Below are 15131 nucleotides of genomic sequence, written 5' to 3' on the forward strand. Positions count from 1 at the left end.
CTGTGCCGCAGGACAGTGCCATCCGATACAACAGCATCTGGAGGAGTAGAAGAGAGTGAGCTCCTTCAAGCGGGAACCCCAGAGCAGAACCCAGAGTTGTCCTGGCCCTGGACCGGGTGGAAAGCGAGCATCCTGCAGGCAGCTGCAGCCAGCTCCTGCCGCAGGTTGTGCGGAGGTTTACGCATACAACAGGAGTCTGTGTAATTTCTGGCACTGGAGTGAAACCATTCTCATATCAAAGAATGGAAACAGACCAAGATGTTCGCTACTAAAACAATGTTTTCTGAAAAGCGTCTCTCCTCTTACCACATCTTTGTGTAGAAGGCAGGCCAGGAGAGCACGGACTGGCAGCCACTCCCACTCTCCGCTGCCCACCGATTTCCCCTCCTCAGCCGAAGCAGCCACCAGCACAGGTAATGGCCAGTTTCTGCTCTGAGATTCAATTTCTTCGTGTATCTAAAGACCTGGAAAAAATCACCAGCATGTATCTCAGTACTGTGGGTAGAGGCTGAACACAAGAGGTCTTTCTACCAAGTAGTAAATCACACAGTCAGCCGGGATTAAAAGAAGTTCATGCTGCAGGAGAGTATCAAATCAGCGTGCGGCGAAAGGGAAAGCTTTAGTGACAGAGAGAATCCCTGATGCAAACCTAAAATAACCTTCGAGTCTGAGCAGAGCATGGGCCTGAGTAGGTTCATTGCGAAAGGTTCCCCAGCAGCGTGGGATGTTATTTTGTGTAAGTTACCATGACAGTTTAAACAGTTTAAAAACAAAACTTTGCAAGAAAGACCTGATTGTTATACACAGTTCCTGTTTCCTACAAGTCCGATGCCAGAACTGCTGAGAGCCTGCCAAAGGCAATACGGACCCCGGGAGCTAAGGGGCACAAAGGCAGCGTGGACTAGAAGACAGTGCCCTTGTCTCATACACAGACCTAACCCACCTTCCCAGTTCTCCCACAAGATACAGACAAGTCCCTGCATAAAAGGAGAAATAAAGCACCGAGGCGATGAAGAGAAGTGACGCTCGCTTTCCTCAGGCAGCACTCGAGAACTCAGGAGGAAAAAAACCACACAAAGAGGGAGTCAGCAGCTTCGGGAAGGGATTTCCACCGCTACTTGACTAGTGTCCGTTTCTCTCTTTTTTTTTTGGACACAGCTTCAGGAAATGGAAAAGTCTGATCAGCATGACTTGGTACTGGGAGTGCTCAAGTCCCAGGAAACAAGGGGTGATGGGGAAAAAAAATACCCATCATATCCAGAAACATGACTGACAAGAAAGGACAGGGCATGGCCGGCATGGATGGGTAAATTCCAAGGGTTAATTGTGCCTGACAAACCCAATAACCTTCTACAAAGAGATGCCTGGCTTGGTGGGTGGGGGGAGTGCAGTGGGTAGCTTACCTTGACTTTAAAACAGCTTTTGGCACAACTGTCTGAAGAATCCATATAGCCAAATCGTTTTGATACAGTTCAGATCGCAGCACAGAAAACTGGCAGGACACCGGGCTCAGAGCGTTGTGATCAACAGCACAAAGTCCAACTGGCAGCCCGTTACTCATGGCATTCCTCAGGGGTCACTAATGGGGCTAATACTGTTTAATGCCTCTATTTACAACCTGAAGACAGAACACGCCCTCAGCAAGTTTGCAAACTATACCAAGTTGTGGGCACGGCTGCTGCTCAAAGGGACCCCCCCCAACAGGCTGGAGAAATGGCCTGACAGAAACCTCATGAAACTCAATAAAGGTAAATACAAAGTCCTGCTCTTGAGCAACCTCACCTAGGCTGGTCCTGCTCCGAGTCAGGGGGCGGACCACAGACCCTCAGAGGTGCCTTCCTACCTGAATTATTCGGCGGTTCAGAATAATTCGTGCAGGCAGCTGCCTGCTTACAGGGGACTGGCAAGATTCTTTTCAGGCATATTGCACCTGCTGAAATCAGTGTGAAGTCCGTTGTAAACTCACACAACTCATTCTTCTCTCATGCCCATCTTCCTGCACATTCTACCTGAGGCTTACACTGAGGCAGCAATAAAAGCAGAACAGGAATTAACTGTAACAGTACACAGCGACACAAATGAGCCATGAAGAACAGGCTGTTTTTTCACAGACAGAGTTGCACTCCATCTACACTCAAACCCTACTGTCATTTGGGAACGTGCTAGTCTTGGTTTTCTTCACTGGCTCCAAGACTCATTTCAAGCTACTCCTTTGGAGAAAAGTGGGGAGAAAAGGAGAGAGAATGATTCAATTTCTAGCCTTCTTTGCAAGAGCCTAGCTGAGAAGATGGCTGTTCACTGCTTCTTGGTCTAGCGACAGTGGTGGACATCTCTGACTAATGCAGCATGTCTTACCATGTACCAAAAGAGCTAGAACCTCAAACAGGAAATTATATCAATGGAGCTTATCTCCTCTGACATTTCCTTCTGTTGAGCACCTTCTCCAAAGACCCAGAGGAGCAAACTAACGGCCAAAGAAAGCTATGGTTAGCCTTCAGGAGTTCACACTACCTGCTCAACCATAATGGAGTTACACACTCATTTATCAGTTCTTAAAGTAGATTTTAAAAATACAAGATGCCAAGCTTAAAAATATGCATTTTCTTTTTGAAAAAAAAATGTACAGTCAGATTTTAAGTGGATCTACAAGAAGACACTCAGCTATCTTTAAGAAAAGTAAACTTTTGCAGTGCATTGCATACAGAGTTTTCTAACCAGCAAGAGCCAGTGAGATGGGTAAACTGCAGTGTTTCCTGAAAGAGCTTCAGTGGCTTTTTTTTGTTTCCACCCTGTAGGCAGAGACACTTGAAAGGCAGTACAGTGCCTTCACGCTGCACAGCACTAGGTTAGTTCTTCTGTCTCACTCTTGCACTACAGACATAGCTCAGCGTGAGGCTGGTGTGGGCACAGCGGGCAAGGGCAGTTCCATGGAGGGAGTCTCAGTCACTTCGGCTGGACTTGGCTTGCGAAGCTCCAGTTTCTCAGTGAGTTGGTTATAAAGCTCCTTCACAGCTTCCCCACTCTGCAGAACGAGAATTAGGGAGGGGAAAACCAGAAGAGTCATACTTCATTCTAGCTGCTACTAGCTAGAACACTAAGTATGCAATTACCCTGTGTGTTTTAACACAAACCAACACAGAAAGAGGAAGTGACAAGGTAATTAAGACACAACTTGGTACACTTGGAAAGCAGAGCTCATGTTCCATTAAGCAACATCTGGAAAGGTAGCTGCTTTCATTTGCAATTAATTTTCCCTTTCTCATGCTTCCCTTCTTACCTGCTTGGTGGGTTCCAAAGTCTTCTGGAGAGACTCTAATTTGGCAGGCGCCACTTTGTGATGCAGATGAAGCAGCAGTCTTAGCACATGTCTATGTACGTTCTCCTTTCTGCAAAAAGCAATTTTAAAGCAGAGTAACTAATATAAACAAACACCATCTTGAGAACAGGAAAGCTACAGCAACAGTACCAGAATAATTCACACACCCACAGACTGGCAGCTTTGTTACCATTTTCCAGAACACCTGAGCATTGTAGCCTGCGTGCTACAAAGTGCTAACCCTGCCTTAGACTTTCAAGCAATTCATGTAATTATTCAACTGGAGTGGACTAACTGTAGCAACCATGAGGAAGGACGGGGACATTTTAAGCACAGACTGTAGCATGTGGCAGCAGCTGGTGTCTCTGTTGGACAGGCCATATGCACATGCAGGAGGACGTTTGTCCCTCCGTATGTGTGGAGGAAGTGGTAGCAGCAGCAGCACGTGCTGCTATGCCCAAAGAGCACTTCTATGAACTTTTGGGGAAGCCTCCTGAAGTTAGATCTGGTCTGCAGGCCACCAGTTGAACCACACTGACCTAACAGAGTTAACGGATACAAATGGATTTTCTGTGTGCTGTTGATACTGCAAAGAGCTGAAGTTAACTCTTCATATTCACAGCTACTGCAAAGCATGAAGGATATTGTCTTTTGCAACTCCAACTTACAAATGATGAATTGCAATTTAGGTAATAATTCATAATCGACACTTAACAATTTTGCTGATGAAAACTTGATCACAAAACATAAGCCTTTCCTCACAGAAAAACAGCATCAGGCTAATATTTCCACCATATGTGAAGAATTTGCTGAACTATTAAACTATAGTTCAAAGTAGTATAACCTCTCTGAGCTATCCTGTAAACTCACTTCTCTGAGGAGAATCAGATTTACCTTGAGCAGGCAGTGAGAAAGAAGCCATCAAAAAGACTGGTGCAGAACTCCTCGAGTGCAAATTCATCACCCAGCAGCGTGAGGTTACCAGTAAGCAGATGCAGAAAAATATCACTGAAGGCCAAGTCACTGAATGTCTCAACTATACAACATGAAAAGGAAAGAGACTGAGACTGACAAGGATGTGCCAAAACCTGACCACACAGCACATGTTCCTGCTGGAAACTTTGCAGTGAGATTCCCTTAGTGGCTTTTAAAACAGGTAGCCCAGGCAGGTGGCTTTGATCTTCCAGACATAAAAGATTAGGAGCCAGAGGGGTGAGAAGATGATGTAGAAAGCCCGTGTCTCCACCAAGGCTGAAGTCACAGAGTAGCTTGCTCCTGCCAAAAATCACAAAGTCCCCTACTATCCTCCTCCACCATCCTCTGTTCAGGGCCACATCCACCTCCTTGCACTTCTCAGACCCCATAGTGAGCAGATACAAATCACTCACCAGTGGAAAATTCACCCATGTAAGTGAGCTGACAGTTCAGCAAAGGGTTCAAAGAACACCAGAGCTGGGGTGAGGGAGTGGGAAGTGAACCCCCCCCACCATTACTGGGAGCTGCAATTCCTAAGATTGCTTCAGAGCTCTCATGCAACTTACCCCGGAGAAGTCAGTGAAGAAGGTAATCCCAGGGAAGAATTTAAGGCTGTGGGCCTGTTTTATTACAGGCTTTTTCACTACACAAAGCCAAGTCCCACGAATTTCTGGCCGCATGCAATTCCTATGAGCAGCAGCAGAATTAAGCCACCTGCTCTTTTATCTTTCAGGTTCATTCCAAACAGTTCTCAGCTAATCCCACTGTTAATACAGCCTTTGATCTAAGGAACTACTGACCTTCAGCCACTATCTCTAAATTCTTGGATCAGCAGAAAAGTATCCGAATTGCAGACAAAACCAAACACTTCTGCAGGGCCTTACAACTAAGTCACCAGAAGAGCCAAAGGCAGAACATTACATCTTTGACTCTGAAATCACTTTCACTCCAGGTTTACTTGCATCCTGGGTGTCCAGTACCAGGCAAACAGCTATAGAAGACGAGACAAAAACTTACCTAGTGCCGGCAGGAGCCTAAGGAAAGCATTCTTGTTCCTCTGTTTAGTGATGTGAAGGATGTAATACAGCCCAATCTCACAAGCTATTCTGTTCTCCTGCAAGAATCTGTTGCGGCAGAAGCAAAGTTTCTTAATCAATAAAGCTAAACCAGATTTTTTTTTTTTTTTAAAGAGGGTTCAAAATACTGTTGTATAGCAATCAAGCAGTTACAGCAGTGGCTAACCTCAAACCCACTCAGCTACTCAGTAACTCAGTAGATGATCATCACTATGTTCACTACCATGGTCCAGAAAAATTTACCATTCAGCAAACATTGCACTGTCTCACAATCAAGCAGCTGGATTTGATTGTGAACATTTTTAATAGTATTAATGATAAAAGTGCTATTCAAAATGGGTTTTAGAAGAAGCCCAAATACTCAAAAATGATACAAAGTCCAATACTGTTTTGTTTTAGTTTCCCAGAGGTCAAATATCAAAACTGTCATAGAGCAGAGCACAACTACCAGGGTAAAGTACTCCAAATTCTGGCATACAGATAAGAATTGTGCTGGAAATTAGTGCAAGATCTGAATACAACAGAGCTCAAAGAGGTTTTATTTATCTTTCTGACATCCCTGGAGCGATAGGTTATTGACAGAGAATGAGTGTCTGTGTAACAAAAATGCAAACTTTATGATTTACAATAGCACTCTTCAGAACGATGGGCACTCGTCCAGCTGCACCCAAGTATCACTCAAACACTCATCATTCACTGCTTGGGAAGCCACACAAGCAGCATATTTGAAAGCAGTAATACCAAATACTTTCATATTCAATCTGCCAAAAGAATGGTCATTGCAAGAAATATTATTTTTTGTAGATAAATTTTATTTGAGGAATCATAGTGGAAACCTGTTCTGCTAAAGGAAGAGTTCAGGCTTCATTAACCAGGACTAAATCTTACTCCAAGAAAGTCTTCATTTTACCACATACAGTATTTTCTCTTGTCAATGTTGGCTGGCTGCTTGACGTTTTACTTTGGTAACAAGACTATATGTACAAAGGTGGTAAGGCAGATTACGTACTTGGTGAAAGCTTCAGGAATGGTGCTGGGGTAGGGAATTGGCCCCTTCTCCTCCGAGGGCAGTTTCTGATCTACATTGAACGTGTGGTCATCCACCACAAAGGACATCAGCATAGGCAAGAACTTCGTGATCAACTCAGCTTCCTTAGAGGGATGGAATAACAGAGGGAAAAGAACAATGCTTTCATCAATCAGTTCATGCCACATAATGGTCCTAGAGTACTGTAAAAATGGTGAGGAAATATTATGAGCCCCATCCTACACTTCGGAAAACAAGCTTTCAGACATCCAGTTCCAGTCAAAATTCTTGAATAATTCACTTCCACATGCTCCACGGGTAATTAGGAAAACATCTACAGAAATCCTCCTGCTCAAATTCTTTCTTTTGACAATTACGTAGCATTTCTTCTGAGAGACCTCTTCCAATACTTCTGCAAGCACTGCATGCTAACGATGGTACCAAACTGCTTTTATCAAGAATTACAAATCATTTTGTTCATTCTCTAAACCGACAGGGATCAATGCATAGCTAGAATAGCAACAATAAAGAGCATCTCCTCGCACAAGGCAGATCAACCTATGTTGTATCAGATTCACAGAGTGGTGGGTTACAGCTTGGGGCAATCACAAATAAAACAGATTTTAAACACAGATTTGGAGATTCCCTTTAGGAAAAATGTTCACAGTTTCTTCCTAAGAGATTCACGAGAGCACCTCTGCCAGTCAAATCACAGTGCTACTCTTGGAGTTTCGGTCACCCTCACTGTTACAATCTGAGTATTAATGCACACCCTTCCTGTGGTAAATTTAAACATGCAATCAGCCAGTAATATATATTTTGGAGACTTCAAATGTCCCCCTAGGTAGACATTTGCTGCTTTATAGTTCAGAACAGAAACAGCAAATTTCTCTTGAGAAACAGTCGCGCTGCGCAACACCATGGTTAGCCTTCCTGCCATCAGCTGAACATACCTGCTCCCAAACTACACTAGGGCTGCCTATAATACTGGGCAAAGTATTTCCAAAGCATGGAAAGATTGTAGATGAATGTGGCACTACACAAAATTGCTACAACAGATATCTGGAAGGGAAGACATTTTTCATGTTAATGAAAACTTTCTACACTCCTACCAGAGTTTCAGACCAGCCTCTGAAATCCTGCTTTCCTCAGACAAGATCTTTTTAACAAACTCGTCAGTTGCGTAGAAGCTCCCAGGAACAAAGAGCAACCAGTGCAGAATTTAACAGAGGTACAGTTTGATTTTAAATCAGTAAGGGCCAGGCATTCATGTAAATAAAAAAGCAGGTAAACAAAGCTTATAACATGTCCACTTGAGCTGCTGCTCTGTGACCACTTACATGTTTTTTCTAAGAAAGCTATGATGAGAGGTATGCAGAATAAACGTTAAATCAGGGACGCAATAAAATAATAAACAAGTCTAAATTTGTTTAATTGAATGTGTTAAATTCTAAACATCAAAATGGCTCACCATTTTTGGTTCCTTGAAGACTTGACTGTCAATCATGTCCCAGGCCCCCTGTCCCAAAGACAGCATCCTAAGGAGCAGCAGCAGATCCGGGCTTTCCTCGAATTTTAAGGGAAGGAGAAAAACAGCTATTTTGATCTTCCACAAGTTGCACATATAGATATTTATTTGGAAGTAGTGGTTTACATTCAAAGCTCTCCTGGATTAGCAGCTTTATCAAAGACTGCTAGAGGCATTCAGTTGTCCAATTTAATTGACAACTGATTCCTCAAATGGGAATCAAGTAACAGACACACCTGAGGGTTTGTGGTTCTTTGTAACATTTTATAATGTGCCAAGAAGTATGCCGCCGACCTGATCACGACATTGTTTTTAAACGTGTCCAGCCAAATTAGTATACTGAAATATAACGTGTGACAGGACAAATCAAGTCATCTCAGCAGAAGAAAGAGAAAGCATGTGTAAGAACGACAATGTTTTTTCATTTACATTGTGCCCTGAAACCAAAACAATTTTCAGTCTTAAACTCTCATGAGGAAGTTATTCAATCCAACAATAAAATTTAACAACTCAGGGAAAATAACAGCAAGTGCCTCACACTGTTCAGACACCTGTGAAGGCTACCCTCCTGTAACATTTAAGCACCTCCTGCAGACACTACTTGCAGGAACTGTATTATATCGCAGCCAACAGACCAGAACAGTGTAAACTAATCCGTTGCATTTACCGTGGCAGGGAAAAAAGGCTGCTGCTGTTAGGCAAACCGATGGAAGGACAAAGCAGGGAGGCACATAATCTATATATGATTCTATATATGCATAGCTGTTAGGATAGAATGAGCCATGCAAAGAATTCGTTGCCAATTCAGAGAGCTCCAAAATGACCGTCTCCAAACAGCACTCCTGCAGAGCTCTAAGGTATGTGCTACAAATGGATAGGCAGTATCACGTTTCCTTTATTTCAATTTACACATGCATTTGAGAACTTAATCGTACTTCTTCTACAGTGCCAGTCCTTTGTTGATGAATGCTATTCAATTAAGACTACAGTTCAGATTAGGTACACAAGCTGCAACACTCACCCTGGGTAAGGTGTCCTGCCCAACCAGGTCTTGCAGGTGCCTTATGGTACTCAAGGCTAAGGTGTTAATGGCAAAGGGATCACACAAGATCATTGATAAGTCCCTGAGAAGAAGTAAAAAATCAAATACATGTCATACATAACAAACAACCCTACCATACAGTTCCATATCCAGCTGTAGGACACCAGCTTCTTGAGAACATGTGTTTCACTAGAGTAAGATGTTTGAGCCTAATCAGACGTAACGTCAAAGTAGTGTGTGTACACTGTATTTTTATAAACACACACACACTGCTGAGTTTAAGAGTGGCAGACACAGTGCAAGTACTGTAACAATACCCTTACTATCATAATGTAAAACCTGACTTTCTGACTTTTCTTACCTACAGGTGTCCACCTGATGAACCTTCTCCTGCCTTGTAAAAACACCATGAATGTTATTTCTTTGACTTGAAAGAGCATGTTATCTGAAAACACTTACTAAAGGTCTTCTGCACTGAAATCAAGCAGGAGATCTCCCACAGTCAGTTACCAGGCCAGAGGGGAGACTCAAGAGTGGTAACTTAAGCAGTACAAGCTATGTCACCAGAACGTGCTTGGCTATGTTCTAGTGCATTAATGCTCATGAATGTACTGGATTTGACCGCACGAAGAGCTACTGGCTGTTAGCTGGCTCTAGGGAAGAATTAACACCTACAATACCTGTCAGATGTTATGACTGCCAGGAACCCATTTTCAGATTCTCAATAAACAGCCCAAGTGCCTTACCCCAACACTTGTTCTTGCCCTTTCTTCACTCCATCCAGAAACCCTTGCAATTCCCGAGCTCTCTTGTTGTCCACAAACTTCTCCCGAATGCAAGCATCAAGGCACCAGGTGAACTGTCGCAAAAAAAGGAGAAAGCTTTATGAACCACAGCAACTCGTTAAACTGGCAATAAAAACATATGATGTCAGAGAAAACAGGCTCAGAATGACCTCCAAATATATGGAATTAATACGCTTTATTAATATACTTAGGTATGGTACCAAGCTGGTCACAAATACAGAGGAGGTCAGAAATACAAACATCCCAAAAGGAGGTCAGAGATACCAATGTAAGTTAACCTGGTGTCACTTTCTCCCCTCCCAAGAAAGGCATTCCCTGGCAATTAAGAAGCAGCAATTAATATACCGCTGCCCAGCACACCCGATCAATGTGGATTTACACAAGTAGGAGGCTGAGAAAAAAGCAGCAGCACTTAGCAGTAATAATATGGGATATTTTAACCATTGAAATACCACTCCCACCCTCTAAGTAGGGGATATTAACAGTGGAGGCGCTTCTGCTTTAGAGCTGTATTATCAAAATGGAAGACGACAGTTAAGTGAAACATTTTATTTGACCCCAAATTAAGGGCTTTTTTCCCCTTTCAGGAAACAACATATATTTTCCCCCAACATTTCAGCTGTTGAAAAGAAAAAAGAACAACTTGCTGAATTTTCTGAAATGCTTTCATCGTGGCTTACTGTCCTTGCAGCAGTCACTGCATTTTGCAGTGGCAAAATGAGGTGGCTGAAAATGATCTGTAACTTGAACAAGAATTGCCCTTTTCTATTCAGTCGCTGTCTGTATACTGATTTTGGGACTCTTGACCAGAAGACATTAAAAAGCATGCAGTAACATTTATCATCACTCTAGGACATAACCTCTATAAGCAGAATACACATAAAACTTAGCAACGTTGCTTAAGAGAAAAAGCCTTGTTCTAGATCAGAGTGATGCTAACCATGGACAAAGGACCAGTAACAAGATCCTGGTGTGACATTAACACATCTGTCACCCCCCAATATTTTAATATTTTAATGTTTTCTTATAATTCAAGATCCAAACTATTTAATGTTACACACACAGTTTACTGACAGATGGAGCATATCACACCAGGCACAACAGGGAGGGAAGCAAGCTTTAAGAACCTGGGGCTAGCTAATGTTTATTATTTTTTGCAGCATCTACATAGGTCAGATTAGACATTGTTTTTAACACTGCACAAGTACCATAAATTTGAATGATTTATGGGTTATGAAATGAAAGCAAGCTGCTGGTTAACCAAGATGAAATTTTCACCTGAAGTTCCAAGGAATATAAGATGACTTTTGGATTCAAGGTCTGAACTCTCTTCACAGAGAGGAGTCATCTTCTCTGGGCTGAAGTCCTGCAGGGCAGCAGGTATGCACAGGAGTGGGCGAAACAGAAAATTCTCCAGTAATACTCCTATCTGTCCCACATGTTTAATACCTTATGACAGGGGTCAACGGTGCAGATTTCACTGATTTCCAGGTCATGCAGCGACATCAGGAGTTCTGCCCGTAGCGTGCAGTAATGAACATTCCTTGTCCGAAGGAACAAGGTTCTCAGAAACTGCAACACCATATCGTAGAGCTTCACGTTCTTCCCAATCATCTGGGTCAGCTTCTGAACCACCTAAACTCAAAGTGGAAAAAATGTGCACTCAGTACCAAGAGATACTATTATTTCACACACACATAAAATGTAAATTAATGCTTTCACACAATTTATCAAGACTGAAATATCTGCATTGACATGAGTTCCTGAAAAGGAACTATTTATACCAAGATTTCCAAGAGCGTTTGTTCAAGAGATGTTCACCAAATCTTTCATAGCCATAATGAAAGAACAAAGAATGTCAAGAAAAGGTTCTCTTGCAAAAGGAAATGGAAGCATTTCTAAAGTAAGGTGCTCAGCTATGTGAAACGGATAAGCAGCAGTACCTGTTATTGATGAATATAATTTACAATTATTGTATCATGAACGAAACTCACTTTCCTTTGGAAGTCTTTTTGTATTTCTATCTACCTTCAGGCTATGGGCATGAGAATGAAGGTGAAGGTTTGCACTGGTTTTGGCTGGGATAGAGTTAAATTTCTTCATAGTAGTTTGTGTGGGGCTGTGTTTTGGGTTTGTGCTGACAACAGTGTTGATAATGCAATGTTTTTGCTGAGCAGTGCTGACACAGAGTCAAGGCCTTTTCTGCTCCTCACCCCACCCCACCAGCGAGCAGGCTGGGGGGCACAAGAAGTTGGGAGGGGACAGCTGATCCCAACTGACCCAAGGGGTATTCCACACCATACGACGTCATGCTCAGCAATAAAACTGGGGATGGAGGTTGACGGGGGGGCCCCTGCTCGGGGACTGACTGGGCATCGGTCAGTTGGTGGTGAGCAATTGTTTTCATTTGCATCACTTGTTTTTCTTGGGTTTTATTTCTCTTTCTCTGTTATTTTCCTTTTCATTACAAATTATTATTATCATTAATATCATAATTATTATTTTCATTATTATTCTTTCTCACCTTTACCCTTCTGACCCTCCCCCCCATCCCATCGGGGGGGGGAGGGAGTGAGCGGATGTGTGGTGCTTAGGCGCCGGCCGGGGTTAAACTACAAGTCTGCAGTGTAAACCTGAAGTAAATTGCACCGGAGCACTTACACTAAGTGGGCCTTTGAAAGCAAAACAGACCAAAACCAAACCCCCCGTGTAATAGACGTGCTACCCTCTCTGAAATTAAAGGTTTATACTGCCTTATCACTGCAATTCCTTAGCATTCTCGACAGCAAGGTCCTTACAGAAACTCTGACATTTCCCTTCTGGAGCAAAAGCCCCCTGAGGTGAAGTGACACTTTATAGCTGAACCACTGTAACGGCTTGCTGTTGCCAAGAAGAGGAAACACCCGCTCCTCCTAACGCCTATGTCACTGTTCCCTCCCACACGAAGCCTGCCTGTGTGATCCAGCCCATCTCCTTGCAATGGCTTTGGTGCCAGCTGATCTCTTCTTTGAGCAGATCCAACTCACTGTCTTGGAAAACTACTTACTGGTTTTATTTGCTGAGTTTCTGTAGCAATTACTGAGCTGAATCAGCTCACAGAAGGGTCTGATAATCATCAGAGCTACAGGTTGGGGGGGAGGAGCAGCACCTGCCCTCCCTGTGGCTGAGTGTTGGATCAGCTCAGCCACCTCATGTAATTCCATTCAAAGAGCAATTTTTCTGAATGCCGGCTTAGCTACAACTTTCAATGTTCCTTTCCATTTTTACAAAAAAAAAAAAGAAAAAAGCTTTTGTTGGGCTATGTCCTGCTAAAAAAAAAAAATCCCAAGAAATTTAAGATATTCAAACTGATTCGATAGAGATGCTTCGTCTTCGGAACAGCTGAGGGGTATTAAAGCCAGACTGAGCAATAAAGGAAAAAATTTTGCGCCTTGCTATTTTTTTAAAAGCTCATAAACAGCTTAGAACATTAATCAATTAATCACAGCACTGAGTAATTATTAAAATAATTCCTGCTGCTTTCATCAAGGTATGTAGGAGAAAATGACCTGGTATTTCTTGCAAATACTTTGTCTAGCCAAACAAGTTTACTAGCAAAGTTGGGTGGGTGAAATGGACACTCTGTTATTTGATGAGGTTGACTGAAAGCTGATGAACTCCATTCACAAGCATGTTGTAAGAGGTTTCCTTGTCCTTACCTCTCCTTGACGTCTTGTTTTGGGAGACGGACTGAAGAAATTGTGCGAGACAGAAATATCATTGCTGAAGAGAATATTTTCTTTCTCCAGGATATATTGCTTCAGCAGCGGAGATACCTCATCACCAAACAGAGCCTGGTTATCCTGCCAAATCTGGCGCTTCACCTCCACTGCACATGCTTTATACAAATCCTTATCGGCCATTACTAACTTCAGCTTCTTCTCAGGGACCTATGATCAACAGAGCAGTTACCAAAGCGTAGAGCAGCTTACCTGCCTGACTGTTCAAGTAAGAAGCAACTGACTACAGAAGACATCCAAATCGTAATCTCAGGCAGTCTGGTAATTTACACAACAATGCAACTAAACAAAAGCAAATATCATAGACTCATCTTTTCCCTTTCCTACTCCTGTAACACTAAGCCAGTCCTAAGACACTTAACTTCAACAACCAATTACGCACCAAGCTTTTCCTTATTTCTTTCAAAGAGAGTAAGACTTCCTTTAAACCTATGATGCTAAGATTTGGGGTGACATTTCAAAACTCAGCAACTTACAAAAGCTCCAGCAGTAGTTTTGAATCTGTTACCTTAAGTACAATATGATGCTTTTAATAAGGCTACTCCTAGAGATTTTTGTTTCACAGAGCTGAATCTCACTCCTGTCTACTTCCAGTTGCATTCTTCAAATCTTATTTTCCACTTATCATAGATTTTTAAATCAGCTGTGGAAAAATTCACCTATCGGTGAACTCGACTACTTTTAGGAAGCTGCATGTATTGAATAAAATAGGGAAATAGTCTCATCTGATTACGAAAAGGTAAAATGCTTTTTGAATTAGTCTAAGTTGTTACCAGATACAAGAATGTAGTAAATCTTCAGTCAGTTCCTAACACTGAACTTGCAGAAGGTCTGCAGATGGAGCATGCAGCCCAGCCACCAGAGCAGCTAAGAGAAGCTATACAACAGAGATGTAATGGAACAGGCTAACCGGCAGAGCGGTTTTACCTTGGGCAAGTGCTTCATGACACACATTACCACAGGCTGTATGGAAGGCATCTTGACCAGGGAAAAGCTCTTCTCTAGGAGATCTTCCAGCTTCTTGTATCTGAAAACATGTAAGAGCAAGAGACTAAGTACTATGTTACAGTAAAGGACCAAAGTGGCTCATCTCAAAGCCACTGGAACTTGATCCCCAGGCATCTAACTCTCCTTTGCAGACGTTACTCGTCCACTGTAACTAATTTTCACCCAAAACTCCCAGCTCACTCCGAATAACCAGCAAGACTGCCAACAAACCTCTCCTCAACTTTCCCTTCCAAAGCGATGGCAGAGACCCTCTCCAGCAGCTTCTCCCTCAGCTCATCGAAAACCGACTGGTGGAACTCCAGCCGGGGGGTGCCGTGCAGGTCCAGGAAGGGCAGGGCCGACTGCAGCGAGGGCAGGAGCACTCCATTTTCTGTCTGCCAACACAAACACCGGACAGGGACGGAGGTGGGGGGTAAGCCAGCTCCGCTAGCCAGCAAACGACAGCAGGGACTGCTAAAGACATGCTGGTTAAAAAATAAAAAGAGGAAAACCCCCACAAAACAGACCCCACTTCGGGCCTTCTCGTGCTCCCTACCACCCCACAGCCCCGACGCCTCACGGGCGACCCCTTCCT

The 15131-nt window shown here is 43.1% G+C and overlaps 1 protein-coding gene across 1 annotated transcript in view; it reads right to left on the reverse strand.

Annotated features, from left to right (window-relative positions):
- Positions 1–2586: 2586 nt before the first annotated feature.
- The window catches only part of NELFB (negative elongation factor complex member B), a 13171-nt gene continuing 626 nt past the window's right edge, over positions 2587–15131 (reverse strand). The window contains exons 2-13 of the mRNA XM_009283619.1: positions 14768–14983; positions 14477–14576; positions 13469–13699; positions 11220–11405; positions 9711–9823; positions 8944–9046; positions 7866–7961; positions 6377–6519; positions 5309–5415; positions 4211–4352; positions 3278–3386; positions 2587–3022 (exon numbers count right to left, since the gene is read on the reverse strand). Coding sequence (XP_009281894.1) covers positions 2885–3022; positions 3278–3386; positions 4211–4352; positions 5309–5415; positions 6377–6519; positions 7866–7961; positions 8944–9046; positions 9711–9823; positions 11220–11405; positions 13469–13699; positions 14477–14576; positions 14768–14983 — 1684 coding nt within the window. The 3' untranslated portion in view covers positions 2587–2884. The remainder of the gene's footprint in view (positions 3023–3277; positions 3387–4210; positions 4353–5308; positions 5416–6376; positions 6520–7865; positions 7962–8943; positions 9047–9710; positions 9824–11219; positions 11406–13468; positions 13700–14476; positions 14577–14767; positions 14984–15131) is intronic.

The sequence above is a fragment of the Aptenodytes forsteri genome, unplaced genomic scaffold (assembly GCF_000699145.1).
Source record: "Aptenodytes forsteri isolate BGI_AS27 unplaced genomic scaffold, ASM69914v1 Scaffold518, whole genome shotgun sequence".
NCBI classification, from domain to species: Eukaryota; Metazoa; Chordata; class Aves; order Sphenisciformes; family Spheniscidae; genus Aptenodytes; species Aptenodytes forsteri.